Source organism: Carassius carassius, chromosome 17 (genome assembly GCF_963082965.1).
Source record: "Carassius carassius chromosome 17, fCarCar2.1, whole genome shotgun sequence".
Lineage (NCBI taxonomy): Eukaryota > Metazoa > Chordata > Actinopteri > Cypriniformes > Cyprinidae > Carassius > Carassius carassius.
In genome coordinates, this window is record NC_081771.1 from 5,917,034 (window position 1) to 5,940,028 (window position 22,995).

The window sequence follows — 22,995 nt, forward strand, 5'->3', positions numbered from 1 at the left end:
ATTTTCAGCAGCCATTACTCTAGTCTTCAGTGTCACATGATCCTTCAGAAATCATTCTAATATAAATAAGAAACATGTCTTATTATTGTCATTTTTTAAAACAGTTGTGTGAAACTGGGAAACACTACCATTCAAAAGTTTGGGGTAAGTAAGATTTAGAAAAAAAAGAAAAAAAAGAAGATTTTAGGGATGCATTAAATTAGTCACAAGTGACAGTAAATACATTTATAATACAACAATACAAGAGATTTTATTATAAAAAAAAGTTTTAAATAAAAACTGTTCTTTTGAACTTCCTTTGAATCAAAGTATACTCAAAAAATCAGTTTCTACAAAAATATTAAACAGCGGCATTGTTGAAGAGAACTTTTAATAATTAATAGTTGATGCACTATGTAGCAAATCAGCATTTTAGAATGATTTCTTAAGGATCCTGTGACAGTGAGAACTGGAGTAATGATGAAAATTCAGCTTTACCATTACAGGAATAAATCATGTTTTAACAGTTATTTTAGGTAGTAATAATATTGTACAATATTATGTTTTTTTGTATTTTTCAACAAATAAATGCAGCCTTGGTGAGTGTAAAAGACTTCTTTCAAAAAGATAAAAAAATATAAATAAAAAATAAATAATATATATATTTATATAACCTTTTGACCATCAGTGTACATGGGTTTAGTTGACAGTTTTTTTTTATTGTTTTGTGAGTGTTTTTTTTTTTTTTTTTTTTTTACATCGACTTTCTGCAGTGATTTTACCATAGGTGATGTTCATGGATGATTGTTCCTTTTTTCCAGCAGAAAAACTCTGGCAGGGTTCCCTGTAAGCTATAATGCTTGAATCATTAAACACTTTTGTGGTTAAGTACACCCTGTTACTATAGCAATCATAAACACAGTTTCTATGGAGGTACACACACACACACACTGAAAATAGCCATGTGTTACTGAAACACAGCATGATTCAAAATTTCAAAACCAAATACTGATGTTAGCAGTTAGACGTACTGTATGATACATAGAGCACCAAGGAAGAAATTGCCATTGTGATTAGGCTACACTGTCAAGCTTCATGAGGGACGCCCCTGTTGGGGAACACCCTTACACTGACTCACATATTCCATAAACTCTAAAAAACCAAACTCAAGACCTCAGCAGACTGGACAAATTTGCACTTTTGTTATTCAAATAGACGCACACTATAGCAACAGCATTAGTTATGTTGCAACAGCAGTGTTGAGCATTTTCACCAGGTTATGAGAATAGTATTCTTTATATACATATATATATATATATATATTACATTATATATGTATATATATATATATATATATATATATATATATATATATTACATTATATATGTATATATAGCCTATGCTTTAGGCTTTAGCCTAAGCAATATCGTACTCGTATAGCCTATATACTGTATATGTAAAACCATTAATGTTTCTTAAGCATCAAATTAGCAAATTAAATATTATTTCTGAAGGAAATTAATACTAATGTGTACATGGCTACTATAGGCAACTAATAGTATAGGTAGGCAATAAAGGTCAAATGACAACAACAGTGTATCAAACAAATACAATAGCCTACAGTACAAATACATATTCGTTTAAAACAATTATTGTTACACACTGTAAAGAGATTACATAATATTTTTAAATATAATCGGCAGACTGTGTATACTGTGCTGCACAGTACGCTCGCATTTCAGAGAGCAGCAGCCAGTTTCTGTGAACCGTGTTATCAGTCTTTAGGCTCTGGTCTGAGGGAAGGGCAGGTCTACGTCACAGAATGGGCGTGTTCCATCCACGAGTGAACCACTAGATTCTCTTCTTCAGACGTTCAGTCGTAGTACACGCCAATATATGAAGGGCTTTTTCCTTTTAATTTGCCAGTTTTTCTTTTCCTTTGCAGCGGGAAAGTGACAAATTAAGCTAATATTGGGAATATTTTGTCCGTGTAATTTATTTAATCTGTTGACTTCTTCTGTCGGTTGTTGTATATTTGAAAAGTGTTTGTTGCTGAAAAACTAAATATATTCGAATGACGATGACAAGTGTGAAGGCTTGGTCACTGCTTCTACTGCCGTTTTCTCTGGTCTCTATGGGGAAAGGTAAGTTGATTTTAAAGTAAACTTCTTGAATAGTTGTTTTTAAACCCAGTCCATCTGTCAACTTCAGAAACTTTTCAGCGTGTTGAAAATAGCCTGCTGAGCAATTTCATGAACAAATGCCGCTAAACTACGAGACAACCCTGGGTTTGGATTGATCTGTTTCTTTGAATTGTATGTGTCTAATAGAATCTCGAAAATTATTAGTCAAATGAAAAAATACCACCCTGTCTCCTAAGAGCAGGGTTTCAAAGACCGATATCACAACTTTCCTGTAGGTAGTGCTACAATATAATTGTCAAGTGTCTATTATGATTACCAAGGCTGCATTTATTTGGTCAAAAACCCACCAAAACAGATATGGTGAAATATTATAATATATATACTATTTAAAATAGCTTTTCTGTTTGAAACTTTGAACAGATTTTCAAAAGTAATTTACCTCTGATGGAGAAGCTTAAAAAGGAGTGCTGCTTAATATTTTTGTGGAAACTGTCACAGTGTCTGGGTTGTGTCCCTGGGTTTCCACTAGATGTCCTCCTTTCTCACGGTGTCTGTCACCTTATCACTTCCTGTTCCCTTATTTGGTCACCTTCCTCCTTGTTTAGTTAATTGATTGTTCCCCACCTGTCTCCTGTTTCCCCTTTACCCTTCTGTGTATTTATACCCGGTCTGTCTGAGTCTGTGTACGGAGTCCTTGTTTAATGTTGAGGTTATTTCATGTCCGTCATCTTGCCTTGCCTTGCCTTGCCTTGCCTTGCCTTGCCTTGCCTTGCCTTGCCTTGCCTTGCCTTGCCTTGCCTTGCCTTGCCTTGCCTTGCCTTGCCTTGCCTTGCCTTCTTGTCTTGTATATTTGGATATTCTGGTTTTGACCCTGCCTGGACTGTTTACCCCTTTTGGATTTGCCCTTCAATAAACACCATACCTGCAATTGGTTCCCTCTCCTGTGTGTTCTGTAACACCGATCGTGACAGAAGGACTCCGTCACTGCAAGAGCCAGCGGTATGTCGGCTTATGTCTCCTCCCCAGCCACAGTGCGGGAGAGGAGTGGATTTGAAGGAACTCGCCTGGTGGTTTTCCGGGGAACCAGAGGAGGTCGCCGAGGAGGGAGTGGTCGAGAGGATACTCAGCACCGCTCTCAACCAGGGCCGCCCTTCGACCCGGGGCTCGTGTGGGATGGATTAGAGCCACCGTCTCACCATGGCGGACGGAGAGGAGAGAGGAGGCGCACGTCCGCCACAGTGGCGTCACTACCCATGATGGCCGCTAGCCCAGCGCCACGAGGCAGGATGGACACCAACACAGTACCACAACCCAAGGCGATCACGAGTCCAGCGCCACGGTGCAAGATGGCCGCCAGCTCAGCGCCAACGCCCAAGAGGGCCGCTGACTCATTCTTGGATTATTTCGCTACGCTGTCCAAGATCCTAGAGATTCCCAAGACGGTTAACGTCATGGCTGCTGAGCCAGCGCCACAGCACAAGATGGCTGCCAGCCCAGAGCCACAGCACAAGATGGCTGCCAGCCCAGAGCCACAGCACAAGATGGCCGCCAGCCCAGCGCCACAGCACAAGATGGCCGCCAGCCCAGCGCCACAGCACAAGATGGCCGCCAGCTTGGAGCCACAGCACAAGATGGCCGACTCAACGCCTGAGTCTCCAGACAAGGTGTCACCGACTCGCCAACATAGAGGGCGGAGGAGGAGGAGACAGGCGTCTACCATTCCTCAAAGCCCAGAGGACGTTCCCGAGGCGGTGCCCGATGCTGTTCCGGAGACCGAGGCGGTGCCCGATGTTGTTCCGGAGGCCGAGGCGGTGCCCGATGTTGTTCCGGAGGCCGAGGCAGTGCCCGATGCCGATGCGGTGCCCGAGGCGGTGCCCGAGGCGGTGCCCGAGGCGGTGCCCGAGGCGGTGCCCGATGCCGAGGCGGTGCCCGATGCCGAGGCGGTGCCCGATGCTGTTCCGGAGGCCGAGGCGGTGCCCGATGCTGTTCCGGAGGCCGAGGCGGTGCCTGATGCCGAGGCGGTGCCCGATGCTGTTCCGGAGGCCGAGGCGGTGCCCGATGCTGTTCCGGAGGCCGAGGCGGTGCCCGATGCCGAGGCGGTGCCCGATGCTGTTCCGGAGGCCGAGGCGGTGCCCGATGCTGTTCCGGAGGCCGAGGCGGTGCCCGATGCCGAGGCGGTGCCCGATGCTGTTCCGGAGGCCGAGGCTGTTCCGGAGGCCGAGGCTTTCCCGGAGGCCGAGGCTTTCCCGGAGGCCGAGGCTTTCCCGGAGGCCGAGGCTGTTCCGGAGGCCGAGGCTGTTCCGGAGGCCGAGGCTGTTCCGGAGGCCGAGGCGGTGCCCGATGCCGAGGCGGTGCCCGATGCCGAGGCGGTGCCCGATGCTGTTCCGGAGGCCGAGGCGGTGCCCGATGCCGAGGCGGTGCCCGATGCTGTTCCGGAGGCCGAGGCGGTGCCCGATGCCGAGGCGGTGCCCGATGCTGTTCCGGAGGCCGAGGCGAGTCACCGATGACCTTCCGGAGTCAGGGCCAGTCACCGTTGAACTTTCAGAGTCAAGTCAAGTCACTGGGTGGTCTGCTGCTCCGCCCTGTTGGACTCCGGCATCGACCATAGGGGCGTGGTGGTCATCTGCTCCACCCTGGAGGACTTTGGCCTTGACCACAAGGGTGTGGTGGTCTTCTGCTCCGCCCTGGGGGGCTTCCGCTCTGACCACATAGACGTGGTGGTCTTCTGCTCCGCCCTGGGGGGCTTCCGCTCTGACCACACGGACGTGGTGGTCTTCTGCTCCGCCCTGGGGGGCTTCCGCTCTGACCACACGGACGTGGTGGTCTTCCGTTCCGCCCTGGGGGGCGTTTGCCCTGACCACACGGACGTGGTGATCTTCTGCTCCGCCCTGGGGGGCTTCCGCTCCGACCACACGGACATGGTGGTCTTCTGCTCCGCCCTGGGGGGCTTCATGTTGTTTTTTCCTTTTGTTTTTGTGTTAATGTCTGTCCCTGTCCCTTTCTGTTAGTCTGGCCCTCCGTCCCTCCCCCTGAACCTCCTCCAGTCCTCCTCCCTCCTGGTCTTTCTGTGTTGTGTTTCATTCTGGTGCTTGTTCCCCTTTTTTTTCTTTTCTGGCCCTCCGTCCCTCCCCCTGAGCCTTCACCTGTCCGCCTCCCTCCTGGTCTGTTTTGTGTCTGTCGTGGAGCGTCTGGGAGCCGCTCCGTAGAGGGGGGGTTCTGTCACAGTGTCTGGGTTGTGTCCCTGGGTTTCCACTAGATGTCCTCCTTTCTCACGGTGTCTGTCACCTTATCACTTCCTGTTCCCTTATTTGGTCACCTTCCTCCTTGTTTAGTTAATTGATTGTTCCCCACCTGTCTCCTGTTTCCCCTTTACCCTTCTGTGTATTTATACCCGGTCTGTCTGAGTCTGTGTACGGAGTCCTTGTTTAATGTTGAGGTTATTTCATGTCCGTCATCTTGCCTTGCCTTGCCTTGCCTTGTCTTGTCTTCTTGTCTTGTATATTTGGATATTCTGGTTTTGACCCTGCCTGGACTGTTTACCCCTTTTGGATTTGCCCTTCAATAAACACCATACCTGCAATTGGTTCCCTCTCCTGTGTGTTCTGTAACACCGATCGTGACAGAAACTGGGATACTTTTTTAAAGGATTATTTGATGAATAGACATTTAAAGAGAACACTTATTTGAAATAGAAATCTTTTGGAACACTATAAATGTTTTTCCTGTCACTTTTGATCAAACTATTGGGTCCTGAATAAAATAATGTATTCATTTACAAACACAAATTTTACTGACGCTAATCTTTTGACTAAAATCTTTTATTGTGGTTGTTGTAGCAGAGTGTCCAGTTCCTCCTATGAATGGCAAATTTGTCTTGTCACTGGAATCCATACTGAAGAATAGCTTCGCAGACGATTCAGAAGCGCTTGTGGAGTGTGCTAAAGGATATGAGAGAGCTAAAGGTCCAACTTCAATCACCTGTGTGAACGGGGTCTGGAGTGAAGTGAAATTAATCTGCAAAAGTAATTTGACTTCTAAATTTGGACATTCCCTTTAAAAGAAACTGTATCAAGTACTAAACTGTGCTATGTTGGCTTTTATTTCAGAGGTAGATTGTGGACAACCTAAACCTTCACCACATATGACCTACTCCAGCCCTGATGGAACATTGTTTGGTGCCTACATACAACCCATATGTGAGACAGGGTAAGGAACGCTGTGGCCCCTACTGTCCATACTGCACTCATACTTGTACTTGACTCTTGTTTTTCTTTTTAATCCAGATATGATCTGGAAGGATCAAGCTTCAGGCAATGTCTTGTTTCTGGCTGGAGTGGAAAAGCTGAATGTATATGTGAGTCCTCATCTTTGTTTACTGTAGATTAATAACGGTGTTATTTTTAATATAATTGAGACATTATTATAGTGTTTCTTGATATTTTTAATTCATTTAATGCATTTTTATTTTTATTTTTTTTTATTTTTTTCAGTTTTGGTAATTTTGTTCTTATCTCTTTTGTTTCTTATTAAAGTATATTTATATATTTTTTTCTTTCAGTTATAGTTATTTAAATACATCATGTTAAAACTAATTGAAAATGAAAACATTGCCTGGGCAACTTACTGAAATAAAACATGTTTATATTATTCTGAGTTTTTTTTTATGATTTTAGTGTACTGTAATAACCCTAATGCGCGTTCAGTATTAACATCTGTGTTGTCTAGAGTGACCTGACAGTCAGAAATGTTGACAGCTTCTCTTTCACTGTGTCTCTGTTATAGTGTCAGAATGCGTTTTTCCAGATCCAATTGAGCATGGAGAGAGGGTTGGACCCAAGAATCCTGTGTTTAATGATGTCATTACATATTCGTGCAATGATAACTACACCCTTGTTGGCAACAGCTCCATTACATGTGGTGAATACGGGGAATATAGTTCACCGCCTCCAATATGCATAGGTCAGTTTTTAGAATTACATTTTTACTCCAGTCACATACATTTTTTGTCCTAATTAGCTGCATTGAATGACCACAAACAATTGCATTGGTCCAGCATCTAGCTCCACACACTGTAGCTGTGTATAGAGTGCAACAGCCAATTCCGGAAGTAACAACTCATTTATTTTCTACATAGGGAGGTTGATTTTTAGCTACAACATATAATAATGCACTCAAATATATTATTATTGGCTGTTCTTGTGTGATTTGAATAACATAGTATTGTCGTTTTTACTGTGGATGCCAAGTTGTTTTTCACTGGAAACCTGTCTCTAAGTAACAGTATAAGTAATGGTGCTTTAAGATCTGACCCTTGATCAGTCTGAGGTTGTATTTGGACTCAGTCACTGGCGTTACAGCACCATCAGGGCACTGCATGTCAGAACTCAGCCTGCTGAACTCATCCTTCTATTCTTGCACAGCACAGTTGAATTGCATTGCCCTTTCACTTTCTTGTATTTTATTGTTTTGTCGCCTTATTGAGAAGTTTATGTTCGCTCGCATCTCTAGGTAACCTTCTACTTGAAGGTCCCCTTCTTCTTCTTCAGCAGGTCTATCAGGCCTTTTGTGATTTATTGATTTTTTGTCTTAGTTGTATATGTTGAAGTGATCTTTAATAGTAAATCTTCAGTGACTCATCGCTCTCTGACTCTTTCCTTCAAGCCATACAGAATCATCTCAGCCTCATGTTTCCATTTCATCATAGTCCTGCTAGTGACAGGCAGTTGTTGAAAGATGTTTTTAAGGAGGCGATGTATTATTCTCTGAAACCATCTTAGTGCGGGTTGGGGAGTATCGGATAGCTGTGCCTGGCAGTGCTAGGAAGAATATTGTCCAAAAGTTGGAGATGGAATGTTAAAAGTTAGAAGAGTTCACTACCGATCCCTTTTAAGTTTCCAATATGCAGAACCTTCTTTTTAGACAGACAGATGTATAGAAAGATGTAGATATGTAGGCACCATTTTGTTATAAAGTAATTACTTTTCATTTTTGTACATTTTATATATTATATTATTACAATAAATTATAATAAATCAAATAAGTCACTTTGCAACTAAATTGAGCCATTTATTGGTACACCTGATATTGAACAAACGATTAATTAAAATTGAATATATCTGTAAAAAATATTTCTTAAACCCAGGGCTTGAAAACAAAAAGAAAATTCAATCGGTTCACTCAGAGCAGAATCGATATTTTGACATTTCTGTTTCTGCATTCCTATGAATTATTATTGTATATATTATATTGTTAGTAACATTATTTTTTAAAAACAATATTATGTGTCTATAATTTGCCTAATAATAATGTAACGCGCGTAGTTTCTTTATGTAGGCTTTGCAGTTCTAACCGTGCGCTAGCTCGTTGGCTTTGTTGGAAGGAGGACACCGACAGGGAGCTCGGCAGATCATAACACTTGATTTATTAAACATGAAGAGGTGAACATTAGGAATTAGTCACATCTGATTACACAGTGTGCGTTATCTCTCTCTCTCTCTCTCTCTCTCTCTCTCTCTCTCTCTCTTTCTACCTCTCATAACTGCGCGCAGACAATTGTCTCTGGTCTCTGTTCTCGCGATATTACCTTTAGATCTTATTTAAAGTTATAGAACATTAATTTTAACCTTAAATTTCACTCCCTACAATAATAGTAATGTAATATTAATAAAGTACAGCGTTTTATTTACTCAAAAAGAAAAAGAAAAAAATAGAGATCTAACGTTAGTCAATTTAATCCGCTGTGGTTAGTCATCTTTTCTAGATTTTGGACAAATATAGGCTACAAAAAAAAAAATCTATCAACACTTTAAAAACAGCTAAGGTTTTTTTTAAGATATTTAAAAATATTTGCTGCATTGTAAAAAAAAACAAAACAAAAAAAAAACCACAAGGCTGAAAGATTGCGTTTTGAAAGTGAAAAAAAAAAACGGCATTGCATTTTATTAGCCCTATTACTTTACGAAATAATGAAGGCTAAAATGCCTGTAGTCTAAACCAAAATGTTTACAAACATTATAAAAACAGCTATTAGTTTCTCTCGAAAACAAAACAAGTTTAGGCTATAAAAACGTCAATTCAAAAACAAATTAATTTAAGCTGAAGCTGATGCCTGCATCTTCTCATCCGGCATGGATTTAAATGTTTCCATGTTCCCGACATATCTGGATGCTAAAATATTATTTATTATATAGTGTTTGTACTTTTATCTTCATAAAACATCATCCTTCAATTCGGCTTTATCAGCACAGTGAGGCGCGGTCACTTTGAACGCAATGTTGTACAACGGAGCAGTCTAACTTTTTATTTGTTTTCTTTAATAAAGCAAAATGATTTTGTGTCAGCACGATGGTCATACCAAAGCTGATTGGTTATATAGAAGCAAGACATTATTCAACGCTTCAGCTTTTGCAAAATAAAGAAAACTTCTCTCTGCTGTTTCGTTTTCCTTTCCGAAAACTTTGGAACATGTCGCAATGAACCATAATTTAGCACACTTTTTCTTTCGTTTCTTTAATCTGTCAATATGATTTAAGTGAAATATATTTAGTGTAGGCTATATGCCTATATTCCTGTTTATGTAAGCCTATAGGGGTTCGTTTTTCAGTTTTCTCCATTCACAGAAGCGCTGCAGGTGTGTGATCTGTTGAATTCATCTCAAACTATCCTCAGATAAACTCTAGGGCGGTGCATTGCGACTTGCCTATGATGAGTACACAGCTGAGCGGACATTTCACTTGCTGGCTTCAGCGTCACATTTGCATATGCCGTACTTCTGGAATTCATGATTCATTGACAGCAAATTTCAAATATTAAACGGAACGATAAAATAACGTTATTAACCGGTTAATGGCCATTTCAAAATTTTGATTCTGTTCGGAACTATAAAATTTTATTTAGTTTCTATTTCTGGTTCTGTTCCTGTCAAAATTTCATTCGTTTCCGGTTTTCATTTTCGTTCCTTGAACCTGTTCAGAACCCTGCTTAAACCATTAATATAACTGTATGTTATTTTCTGTACGTTTCTTTCCAGGGAGACATTCTTTTATAGTCTCGGGTTATACAAAATGGTTTGGAAACTTGTTTTGAAATTTTAATGGGCTCACTTCACATTAATGAAATGCCATGCATGCTGCAGTGTGCCAGATGTCTTGAGATGTGTTTTCAGTACTGTATTTAGTTTATTACAATCTGCCAGTATTTACTTCGTTTTTGTTTTAATGACTTAATCTAGTTTCCTTTCTATCCCCAGCTACTGAATGTTCAGTTCCTGAAGTTAGATTTGGTAACCAGATGGAAGGAAATCTCCTGTTCTTTTATAAAAGCGAAGCCAAGTTTGAGGTATAGGTTTAGCTACAGCAGCATGCTCTCAAACACTGCTGCTTAGTGAAAAGCACTTGTAGCTAAAAGCATCATCAAATAAGATCAAATGTGAAACTAATTTGTGAATGATGGGTGTTCCTGTTCTTCCAAAATCGGTGGATCGGTGGTTTTGCATTCCTTATACATTGTTCAAATCAACTGAATTGTCTAGATGTTTGTGCAACATGTATAATGTTGATTTGGAGAAGATGGCAAAAGAAGATAATGACGTATTCATATTTTTTTTTCAGTCATGATAACACCGACAAAAGCAAGCACTGCCACAACAACAGACACAACAACAGCCTCCAACTTTTCACATGGTAAGGAGTCCAACGCAGCTAATTATCTGTTATGGTTATGTTGTAATGTTTATTTGGTAAGGTTTGAAGTATCATTAGTGTGTGTAGCACAAACATTGTGCGACAGGATACGTTCCCATCGAGCGCCAACCTCCCGCTCGCTCTCGTGAAACCAATAAGGAAATGACTAAAACTGTAATTCATCGACTGGCCGCTTGAGGCTGGCTGCAAAAGGGAGTCAGTCCCATACTCCCCATGTTAAAATGCCCAACTTTACAGCAGAAAAAAACATGTTTACAGCCTGGGGCAAAAAATGATTTTGTTCTATATAGCTAATTTTGCCCCTAATGGTGTGCATAATTGCTTAATTAAGGGCGTGGCCACTTGAGTGACAGGTGGATTGCCTACTGCTGTCACCGCTGTCGCGCTAAGTGGGCGTGGCTTCAGCAACCAGCTCCCGCCTTTTTGTCCATTTTCGATTGTCCGGAAGAGTCAAGCGGTAATGCGCTGCCAAGATGGTGACGGCCCGCTCTGCACACTTTAGGCTTCAAAAACACTCTTCAGGAGTCTAAGGGTGATGTCACGGACACTACATCCATGTTTTTATACAGTCTATGGTTCCCATACATTCCCTATGGAGATTTGGAAAAAATATATAGTGAAGTGACATTCAGCCAAGTATGGTGACCCATACTCCGAATTTGTGCTCTGCGTTTAACCCATCCAAAGTGCACACACACAGAGCAGTGAACACACACACACACACACACTGTGAGCACACACCCGGAGCAGTGGGCAGCCATTTATGCTGCGGCGCCCGGGGAGCAGTTGGGGGTTCGATGCCTTGCTCAAGGGCACCTAAGTCATGTTATTGAAGGTGGAGAGAGAACTGTACATGCACTCCCCCCACCCACAATTCCTGCCGGCCCGGGACTCGAACTCACAACCTTTCGATTGGGAGTCCGACTCTCTAACCATTAGGCCACGACTTCCCTACCCCTATTATATACCCCAATATACCCCTATTGACCGGAATATAAGATGACCCCCCTTTTTCCAGATGTACCTTTTGGAAAAAAGCATTTTAAAAAACAAATCTTGTTCTCTCTCTCTCTCTCTCTCTCTCTCTCTCTCTCTCTCTCTCTCTCTCTCTCTCTCTCTCTTCTCATGCATTTTTGTCGCCATCTATTGTCGTGGGTGTATTATTGACATGTCAAAGTCTAGACCCTGAATATAAGACAACCATGTTTTTTAGATGTATGTTTTCAAAAAAACATCATCTTATATTCGGGTCAATACGGTATAAGAATGATTATTGTTTATTTGTTGTCTCTTTGTTTTGGTGGTAGGTATTATTAACACACACAAAAAATTGGACTGAAAAGGAAGGAGAGGAAGAAATACTGGGGAAGATTATTATATACTTATAAAAGAAATGTTTATGTTGGTAATTTGAAGTGTAAACAGAAGTATGAAAAATAATATAAAAGAAAATGTTAGTGAACACTCCAACAGAGACAGTTAGCAGGACAATGTATCTTCACAAACTGCAAAGAATGTTATGGTTTCTCAAGTTCTTATGAATGGAATGGTGCAAATTCAAGGTGTTTTTTTTATTTATTTTTCTTTTAACTTTTTTAAACTTTTTTTAGGGTGCTAAATGATGGGGCGCTGCAGGAAAGTTTTTTCTTTTTTTTTTGTCAGAAGCTGAACCTTCTAAATGTTATAATGGATGGGAATTTATATTCCAATGTGTGCATTCATGATATGAGTGATAAGTAGACCTGTACAGAATCGGCAGCACTTCCTGCACCAATCTCGAGGGAATCTCTGTTGCATTCTGCTTCGAGAACTGCACTTGTAGCTAAAAGCATCATCAAATTAGATCAAATGTGAAACGAATTTGTGAATGATGGGTGTTCCTGTTCTTCAGAAATCTGTGGACCTTTCTCCGGTGGTTTTGCATTCCATAAACATGTCACGTTGTCTAGTCTCTGTTTCCCTGGGTGTCTACTAGTGGGCTTACTTCCCCTTAGGTACTTCACCGTAGGCACTAGAATTCCTCTAGTCTGGTCCTGTCTTCACAGTAATTCCACTCCGGTTAATTGCACCAGGTGCAGTCACTTGATTGTCATTAGCCTCCTTATAAATACCTGTCTTTCCCTGTTGTTTGTTTGGAGTCCTTACCCTTCGTGTATGCAGCTTTCTCGTCATCCGAGTTTCCCCTTCATCTTCTCGTCTCCCGAGATTGACCCTATAACCTCTGGTCCTCCGAGTTCCTGTTCCCTATTTGTTTATTTGTTTGTTTATTTTTGGACTGTCTGTTTGGCTTTGACCTCTGCTTGTATTGACAACGATTTGGATTACCCCTTGAATAAACATCTGCGATTGGATCTCGCTCTCTCCCTGTGTCTCTCTAATGCGCGAATCGTCACAATAAATTGTTCAAATCAACTGAATTGTCTAGATGTTTGTGCAACATGTATAATGTTGATTTGGAGAAGATGGCAAAAGCAGATAATGACGTATTCATATTTTTTTTTCAGTCATGATAACACAGACAAAAGCAAGCACTACCACAAACAAAGCCACAACAACAGACACAACAACAGCCTCCAACTTTTCACATGGTAAGGAGTCCAGCGCAGCTAATTATCTGTTATGGTTATGTTGTAATGTTTATTTGGTAAGGTTTGAAGTATCATTAATGTGTGTAGCACAAACATTGTGCGACAGGATACGTTCCCATCGAGCGCCAACCTCCCGCTCGCTCTCGTGAAGCCAATAAGGAAATGACTAAAACTGTAATTCATCGACTGGCCGCTTGAGGCTGGCTGCAAAAGGGAGTCAGTCCCATACTCCCCATGTTAAAATGCCCAACTTTACAGCAGAAAAAAACATGTTTACAGCCTGGGGCAAAAAATGATTTTGTTCTATATAGCTAATTTTGCCCCTAAGGGTGTGCATAATTGCATAATTAAGGGCGTGGTCACTTGAGTGACAGGTGGATTGCCTACTGCTGTCACCGCTGTCGCGCTAAGTGGGCGTGGCTTCAGCAACCAGCTCCCGCCTTTTTGTCCATTTTCGATTGTCCGGGAGAGTCAAGCGGTAATGCGCTGCCAAGATGGTGACGGCCCGCTCTGCACACTTTAGGCTTCAAAAACACTCTTCAGGAGTCTAAGGGTGATGTCACGGACACTACATCCATGTTTTTATACAGTCTATGGTTCCCATACATTCCCTATGGAGATGTGGAAAAAATATATACCCCTATTGACCGGAATATAAGATGACCCCCCTTTTTCCAGATGTACCTTTTGGAAAAAAGCATTTTAAAAAACAAATCTTGTTCTCTCTCTCTCTCTCTCTCTCTCTCTCTCTCTCTCTCTCTCTCTCTCTCTCTTTCTTTCTCATGCATTTTTGTCGCCATCTATTGTCGTGGGTGTATTATTGACATGTCAAAGTCTAGACCCTGAATATAAGACAACCACGTTTTTTAGATGTATGTTTTCAGAAAAACATCATCTTATATTCGGGTCAATACGGTATATGAATGATTATTGTTTATTTGTTGTCTCTTTGTTTTGGTGGTGGGTATTATTAACACACACAAAAAAATGGACTGAAAAGGAAGGAGAGGAAGAAAAACTGGGGAAGATTATTATATACTTATAAAAGAAATGTTTATGTTGGTAATTTGAAGTGTAAACAAAAGTATGAAAAATAATATAAAAGAAAATGTTAGTGAACACTCCAACAGAGACAGTTAGCAGGACAATGTATCTTCACAAACTGCAAAGAATGTTATGGTTTCTCAAGTTCTTATGAATGGAATGGTGCAAATTCAAGGTGTTTTTTTTATTTTATTTTCTTTTTCTTTTAACTTTTTTAAACTTTTATTTTTAGGGTGCTAAATGATGGGGCGCTGCAGGAAAGTTTTTTTTTTTGTCAGAAGCTGAACCTTCTAAATGTTATAATGGATGGGAATTTATATTCCAATGTGTGCATTCATGATATGAGTGATAAGTAGACCTGTACAGAATCGGCAGCACTTCGACAGAATCGGCAGCACTTCCTGCACCGATCTCGAGGGAATCTCTGTTGCATTCTGCTTCGAGAACTGCACTTGTAGCTAAAAGCATCATCAAATTAGATCAAATGTGAAACGAATTTGTGAATGATGGGTGTTCCTGTTCTTCAGAAATCTGTGGATCTTTCTCCAGTGGTTTTGCATTCCATATACATTGTTCAAATCAACTGAATTGTCTAGATGTTTATGCAACGTGTGTAAGGTTGATTTGGAGAAGATGGCAAAAGCAGATAATGACGTATTCATATATTTTTTTCCAGTCGTCATAAAGTCGACAAAAGCAAGCACCACAAACAAAGCCACAACAACAGCTTTCAACCGTTCGCACGGTAAGGAGTCCAGCCCAGCTTTTCTTCAGGTTTCACACTAATATTTGTTGTGGTTATGTTGTAATGTTTATTTGATTATATGTTTTATTGCAGGAGGAATTGGAGAAAAGCTCACTAATGGCTCTTCAAGTGAGTTCATCCTTTAAATTCAATGATACTGTACTAAATTCAATGTCTGACTACACCCTCAGGAAAGTAATGCAGTAACTGTAGATAGAGGGGACTTTAGTTTGTCATACAACATGTGTCACCATATTATATAACTGTCAGTGATGATAATGGCTTATTTTGTCTTGTATAAGTTCCAAATAAGAGGAGTGATCACTATTATAACTGATGGCCACCACATACTGTATTTATTGAATGTTCATTTCCTTTTGTTCACGTGTCTCACTGTTTCTAATAACACAACTGATCTTGTATGTTAACATTTGCAGGTGCCTTCACAGATGCCGCTATCTGTGAGTAAATTAATTATTACATATTATACATATTGTATCTATTGAATGTTCATTTCCTTTTGTTCATGTGTCTCACTATTCTTATAACACAACTGATCTTATATGTTATCAGTTGCAGGTGTCTTGGTGATAGTTGCCTGTGAGTATATTAATTATTACATATTGTACATATTGTATCTATTGAATGTTCATTTACTTTTTTTCATGTGTCTCACTATTCTTATAACACAACTGATCTTATATGTTATCAGTTGCAGGTGTCTTGGTGATAGTTGCCTGTGAGTATATTAATTATTTGGATTAAGCAATGTACAGTATAGATAGTATAGTGTGTGTATATATATATACCATTAGTTTTGGGGTCATTAAAATGTTTTGAATGCCTTTTTATATTATTATTTTCTGCAAGGATACATTAAATGGATCTAAAATGAGTGTAAAGACATTTATCAATGTGCAGAAGATTTTTATTTACAATTTATTAATGTAAAATTCCTATAACAGTGTCCACAGAAATATCAAGAAGCATTGAAGACTGGAGTAAAAATTCAGATTTGCTTCAGGAATAAATTGCATTTTAAAATAATTGAAAATTGGAAATATAAAAAAAGCAGTAAAATTGTAATAACATTTCACATAAGAAATGTTCAACTTTTAAAAAATCGTACTTAGCCCATATTTTTGAGTGGTACTGTATGGTGTTATGCTTTGGTGCCATTGATTGTGATGCACAGCTGTTCTTGACCTCATTGCAAAGCATTTGAAATTTGAAACTATCTTCTTACAGGGGTTATGATATATATTTTTAAAAAAACAGGGTGAGTATATCTCTGTCAATTGATTTAAAGTCATTCTATCGCTGCTAAGCATGGCTGACTTTCATTCCCCTTCACTTCAAGCTGCTGTACACAAACACATGCATTCATCCACACATTAACATCAGCTTTCCTCTTGCCATTTCCTGCATGAATCCCATCTTTTCAAATGAGAAAGAGGATGGACACAAAAATACACACGCACTTTGATTCATGTTTTTATCAATCAGAAAGCTATCTGTCCTTGTGCTTGATTTGTGGCTGTGGCACACTTTGATTATCTTATACAGTGACAGAAGAAGTGCTTTTGGGCTAATTAAGCTTATACAATATCATAGAAAATAAAGTTTCACCGACTGTACTGGTCTGAAGGATCCTACCTTAACATTCCTAGCATGCTCATCATGAGTTAATGGGCAAACAACCTCAATCTCAAGTAAATTATTGCTGATGTACCCCGTGAAAATGTATTATATGAGCCGTAGTAGGTTAAAAAAAAAACCTTTTAATTAAAAGGTGTGCTGTCACAAAGGAAAGGCTGGAGCTGCTGACAAAATGACAAAAATAACTGCAGAGCTAATGTCTGACCAAATACTAATTACATCTAAACACCATGCAGAGCGGATGGCTAATTTAATATGAACAAAACATGAATGTGTCCAATAAATAATGTATTATAATGTCTTTACTGTATGTCTTTGTTTGATAATGCTGCGTAGTTCATACAATACTGGTGAAGAACTGAGGGCAAAAGAAGATTTATTACTAAATCAAAGTGTCTAAACTCAAGGTATCCACCCATATCTGAATCTTCATTGGCTTAATATGAACTTTCTTTTGTCATGACTTCATCCAATGATTTATACACTCATTAGTTGTTAGTTAGTTCTGGCAAAATAGTCTCAATTAATTATTCTTCATGTGTTACTGTGTCGTGTTTATTGTCCTTAATTTGTTTTATCTGGACTCTCAACCACAGGGCAATCAATCGGACGGCTCCTTTGCTTTAGTGTAACTCCTGCACATGGATTCACTGAAATTGAAACCTTTTTTGTTCTATTATTTAAACTAGTTATTGTATTTTGCTACAAAATGTTTGGCTTTTAGACATATATTACAGTAATTGATAGAAGCACCAGATTATATTTTTGTATATTTGAATAAAGATTGTTTTTTAAGTACTTGGGTGTGGTTCTTTTGCTTCAGGATGACTAACTCCTGATCTCCAGATTTTCCCATCTTGTTACCAAGAATCCACCCTAAAGAACCTCTGGCACATGTTTTCACTCGAGTGTTTTAACAGATTTTCTGTGAGTGTATGGTAACAGGAAACCTGATCCTGAATTAGCAAACATTTCTAATAAGAGTTGTAATACTTCACCCCCCTTTCAAAAGTATTCCTTTTACGTAAGCAGTAGACCGCACAGCAATGTGGTTACCAGGACAATGACCGAGATACTTGCTGCTATTCAAGCCAAATACTTCCATTAACTGGAGAATCATTTAGACAGTGTGCTCTAAACAGAGACCTTGGCCAAACCCAGGAAAGAAAAAAGAAACATACATGTGTATGTATATATATATTATTAGAGGTGGGCATAGATTAATTTTTTTAATCTAGATTAATCTCACTGTGATCTTGAAATTAATCTAGATTAAAATGACTCAGTCGAATTCTGCCGAAGGCATTCAGAATATGTGTGTTACCCAAATTAAACTGACAAACAGTAAGTCTTTGAGAAGGGGTTTATCAAGCTAGGTGGTGCATTAGAAAAGGGGCTCATCTCCTGTTTCCAAAATGCATCACAAAGTGCTTGAAAAAGCTGTTAACACATTGCACAAGGTGCAAACAACCTTACGCCTGTTTCACACCAATGTTTAAGTTTTTTTCAAGTTTGTAGGTGTCCAGGTACAGAAACCAAATAATTAAATGTAAAATAGCACTGGATAATCTTCAATGGAAAAATGAAATATACAATCAAACCTACATTTATTCAGACACCTTCAACATTTCTCACATTATTACAGTTTTGCTATATATATCAAAAATTATATCTGGTGTCTGAATAATTTTTGATTTGACTGTTAAAACTACAAAGTAATTCAGTCAAGAGCAGTGCGTGATTTTCATTTTCATTTTCTTGGATTAACATTACAGCAGCCAGTAGCTAAATTAGGCGCGGCCATTTTAAGAGACGATGAACGCATCGAATAAAATACACATCCCATTTTTCCCCAACTGTCTACTTTCACTTAAGAAATAACTGAGGTTTTCGAGCATAATTTCCAAGGTGGATATTTTGACATATTTTGTATGTATTTGTCGGCACAAGAGCAAAAATAAGCAAATTCGATGTTCAAGTGTTTTGAGACGCCTTTCTCTGCATGAACCCTGAACAGAACACCGCGGTGCTGAATTGGGCTCTTTCACATCTTTTTGTTTGTTCAAAATGTGATTTGTATTTGTTCGTTCAGGTGCAGGAGGAACTTAGAGGAGACCTTCGCAGAAGAGAGCTCGGTTCAGTGTTGCTGTCCGTGATACGCGTCTCTCTCTCTCGTGCACACCGAACACAGCGTGTGAGTAACCGGCTACTCTGTTCAGCTTTTCCGCGTCTTGTTTTTGGATGCTTTAATGTTTAAATCGACAAGCGGTAAGGCTTAAATACACGTGAAAAAGATAAGCTTTCGTGACGATGCGCAGCAGTGGCCCGTCAACTGTCCTGAGCATCTTTTTAGGCTGGCCTCAGCCAGTAGGTTAAATAAAATATCAAGGTGAAAGTCATCATAACTAGCTTAGTATAGACCCAGCTCCCAACCCAACTTTGAGAATAGATTAACGGTGATATTTTTTTTATGGCGCTATCGATAACGGCCCACCACTAATATATATATATACAGGTCCTTCTCAAAAAATTAGCATATTGTGATAAAGTTCATTATTTTCATAATGTAATGATAAAAATTAAACTTTCATATATTTTAGATTCATTGCACACCATCTGAAATATTTCAGGTCTTTTATTGTTTTAATACTGATGATTTTGGCATACAGCTCATGAAAACCCAAAATTCCTATCTCAAAAAATTAGCATATCATGAAAAGGTTCTCTAAACGAGCTATTAACCTAATCATCTGAATCAACTAATTAACTCTAAACACCTGCAAAAGATTCCTGAGGCTTTTAAAAACTCCCAGCCTGGTTCATTACTCAAAACCGCAATCATGGGTAAGACTGCCGACCTGACTGCTGACCAGAAGGCCATCATTGACAACCTCAAGCGAGAGGGTAAGACACCGAAAGAAATTTCTGAACGAATAGGCTGTTCCCAGAGTGCTGTATCAAGGCACCTCAGTGGGAAGTCTGTGGGAAGGAAAAAGTGTGGCAAAAAACGCTGCACAACGAGAAGAGGTGACCGGACCCTGAGGAAGATTGTGGAGAAGGACCGATTCCAGACCTTGGGGGACCTGCGGAAGCAGTGGACTGAGTCTGGAGTAGAAACATCCAGAGCCACCGTGCACAGGCGTGTGCAGGAAATGGGCTACAGGTGCCGCATTCCCCAGGTCAAGCCACTTTGGGCTACAGAGAAGCAGCACTGGACTGTTGCTCAGTGGTCCAAAGTACTTTTTTCGGATGAAAGCAAATTTTGCATGTCATTCGGAAATCAAGGTGCCAGAGTCTGGAGGAAGACTGGGGAGAAGGAAATGCCAAAATGCCTGAAGTCCAGTGTCAAGTACCCACAGTCAGTGATGGTCTGGGGTGCCATGTCAGCTGCTGGTGTTGGTCCACTGTGTTTTATCAAGGGCAGGGTCAATGCAGCTAGCTATCAGGAGATTTTGGAGCACTTCATGCTTCCATCTGCTGAAAAGCTTAATGGAGATGAAGATTTCGTTTTTCAGCACGACCTGGCACCTGCTCACAGTGCCAAAACCACTGGTAAATGGTTTACTGACCATGGTATTACTGTGCTCAATTGGCCTGCCAACTCTCCTGACCTGAACCCCATAGAGAATCTGTGGGATATTGTGAAGAGAAAGTTGAGAGACGCAAGACCCAAAAGTCTGGATGAGCTTAAGGCCGCTATCGAAGCATCCTGGGCCTCCATAACACCTCAGCAGTGCCACAGGCTGATTGCCTCCATGCCACGCCGCATTGAAGCAGTCATTTCTGCAAAAGGATTCCCGACCAAGTATTGAGTGCATAACTGAACATAATTATTAGAAGGTTGACTTTTTTTGTATTAAAAACACTTTTCTTTTATTGGTCGGATGAAATATGCTAATTTTTTTAGATAGGAATTTTGGGTTTTCATGAGCTGTATGCCAAAATCATCAGTATTAAAACAATAAAAGACCTGAAATATTTCAGTTGGTGTGCAATGAATCTAAAATATATGAAAGTTTAATTTTTATCATTACATTATGGAAAATAATGAACTTTATCACAATTTGCTAATTTTTTGAGAAGGACCTGTATATATATATATATATATATATATATATATATATATATATATATATATATATATATATATACATACATACACACACACACACATACACACACACACACAAAATATATATATACACACACACACACAAAAAAATATATACTGTATACACACACACATATATAAATATATACATATTACAGAGAGGGATTTAACCATTAAATCTGGCTAAATGGCGTGTAATCAAATATATATTTAAGAATATCATGTATGCCGTCATCTTGGTAAAGTCACATAGACCAGTTCTGGAGATGATTCACTGTTTGGGTGGAGGCTAGCAGTAGATTGTTACTGAAAGGATATTGAATGGATGTGTATTTACTCATGCAGTAGTACTAAACACAACCGCAAGCAGTAAGTCTGAGCACTCTGACCAGTAACTGCTTTATTTATAGGGTCATCCAGTCACAGGACATTTAATATGTTGCCCTGTTTATGCATAGACTCAACTTCTTGTTCGAAATGAAGGTTTTATGAGATTCAGTAGAGATATTTTGTTGTTGTTTGCTCTTTTTTTATGGTGCTCTTAAAATTAAACAGCAATATAAAATATATTTTCCTGGAATAAAGGAAACGAGGCACCTTGTTATTCATTAATTTAACCCTAAGAGGGCAAGAGCCATTTGCATTTGTCATTGATGAATGTGGCACATTTCCTGGGCCTCAACCTGACAACAAGCTATATTTAGCACAAATGTGTGTTCATGACACTGTCTGTAAAGAGGAATTGGAATCTCCATTGGCCCCTGTATGGTTTGATAGTTTGTTTTTCCAATTGACATGAAATAAGCAGAAAGCAGATGACCGTTTTCCCATTAAAAAAAAAGAAGATTTTTTTGGTTCACAGGTTGAAAACTGTTAAACCACTCAAAATTCGTTCCCTCTCATAGGTTCACTTCGATGCTGTGATGACGTAATCGCTTTGGGGAACACCTTTGGTGTGACGAATAGAGCATCACAGTCCCGCCCACAGCCCGAGAGAGCTTTGGTGCCGGTGTTACGGTTTAACTGGTGACCGTGTTATCTGGTGACCAACTTCCTGGTTTAGGTCTCCGCTGCAGATGTGATGGAACGACGACAGCAGATTCGGCGATTCTGAAAGCACAAACTGACGTGATATTAAGTGTCTAATAAACGCAGACATGCTCATTGCATGATTCTAATATTCTTCTATAGATTACAAGTTATTAGTATGATCGCCCGTTTCGCGGCTGAAGTAAGTAGGATAAACAAAAAAAATACAAATAAAGTACGCCTGTGTTGGCGCGGGTTTCGAACACGCGCTAAAAAACTGCGCGCTGCGAGACAACAGTCACATCGTGCAGCAGCTGAATCAAGGAAATGTGACCATGTTAACTTGTGACCTGTGTTTACCTATTATGAAAATAAACCATAGCAGAACACTGACTACATTTTATGGTTTATGATGTTAAAGAACATTTCATGACGTCTCAGACAACTGTACATTTGTGGCTATTGTGGTTTAATTATAAACGCTATCGTTAACTCATATTTACCATAGTAAAAACATGGTACATTTTCTTTAGAGACTGTTGTTTTATTTGATTATACAAGTATTTTAAATATTAGCTTTATTTAATTAAAAATTTGTTTATAAATGTAATACTTTGTACCTTGAGACTTGCGTTCAAAAGCCAATTACTTAAAAAATATAAACGGTATTTTCTGCTTGTGAATATATTCGCAAACAGAAAATTCCATTTATATTTCATAATACTATTTATTTGTATAGTTAATATTTCAAATACTTGTATAATCAAATAAAATACCAGCTAGTGAATGCAGATAACAAGTTAACACGTTTATAAAGTCATGATTATACGCAGCATTTCCGCTAGCATAATCTTATACGTTTACACTTCATTCAAATCAAGTCACGCTTCCAAAGTAATGCTACGAGAAAATAACGGCAAGTTACATTCATGTAATGAAACAACAGTCTCTAAAGAAAATGTATCATGTATTTACTATGGTAAATATGAGTTA

At 39.6% G+C, this 22,995-nt stretch overlaps 1 protein-coding gene and 1 long non-coding RNA gene across 2 annotated transcripts; both read left to right on the forward strand.

Annotated features, from left to right (window-relative positions):
• The first annotated feature begins 1,808 nt into the window (after positions 1-1,808).
• LOC132160856 (complement decay-accelerating factor-like) lies at positions 1,809-15,721 on the forward strand. The gene is made up of 7 exons (XM_059570569.1): positions 1,809-2,124; positions 5,961-6,146; positions 6,231-6,330; positions 6,408-6,478; positions 6,907-7,083; positions 13,331-13,414; positions 15,297-15,721. Exons 1-7 carry the CDS (start codon positions 2,055-2,057, stop codon positions 15,347-15,349), a joined length of 741 nt encoding a protein of 246 aa, XP_059426552.1. The 5' UTR covers positions 1,809-2,054; the 3' UTR covers positions 15,350-15,721.
• Positions 15,722-16,757: 1,036 nt separating this feature from the next.
• Positions 16,758-17,660, forward strand: LOC132160857 (uncharacterized). Its single transcript, XR_009438078.1, has 2 exons — positions 16,758-17,269; positions 17,459-17,660. It is a non-coding gene; the product is annotated as an uncharacterized LOC132160857 (long non-coding RNA).
• The last annotated feature ends 5,335 nt before the right edge of the window (positions 17,661-22,995 follow it).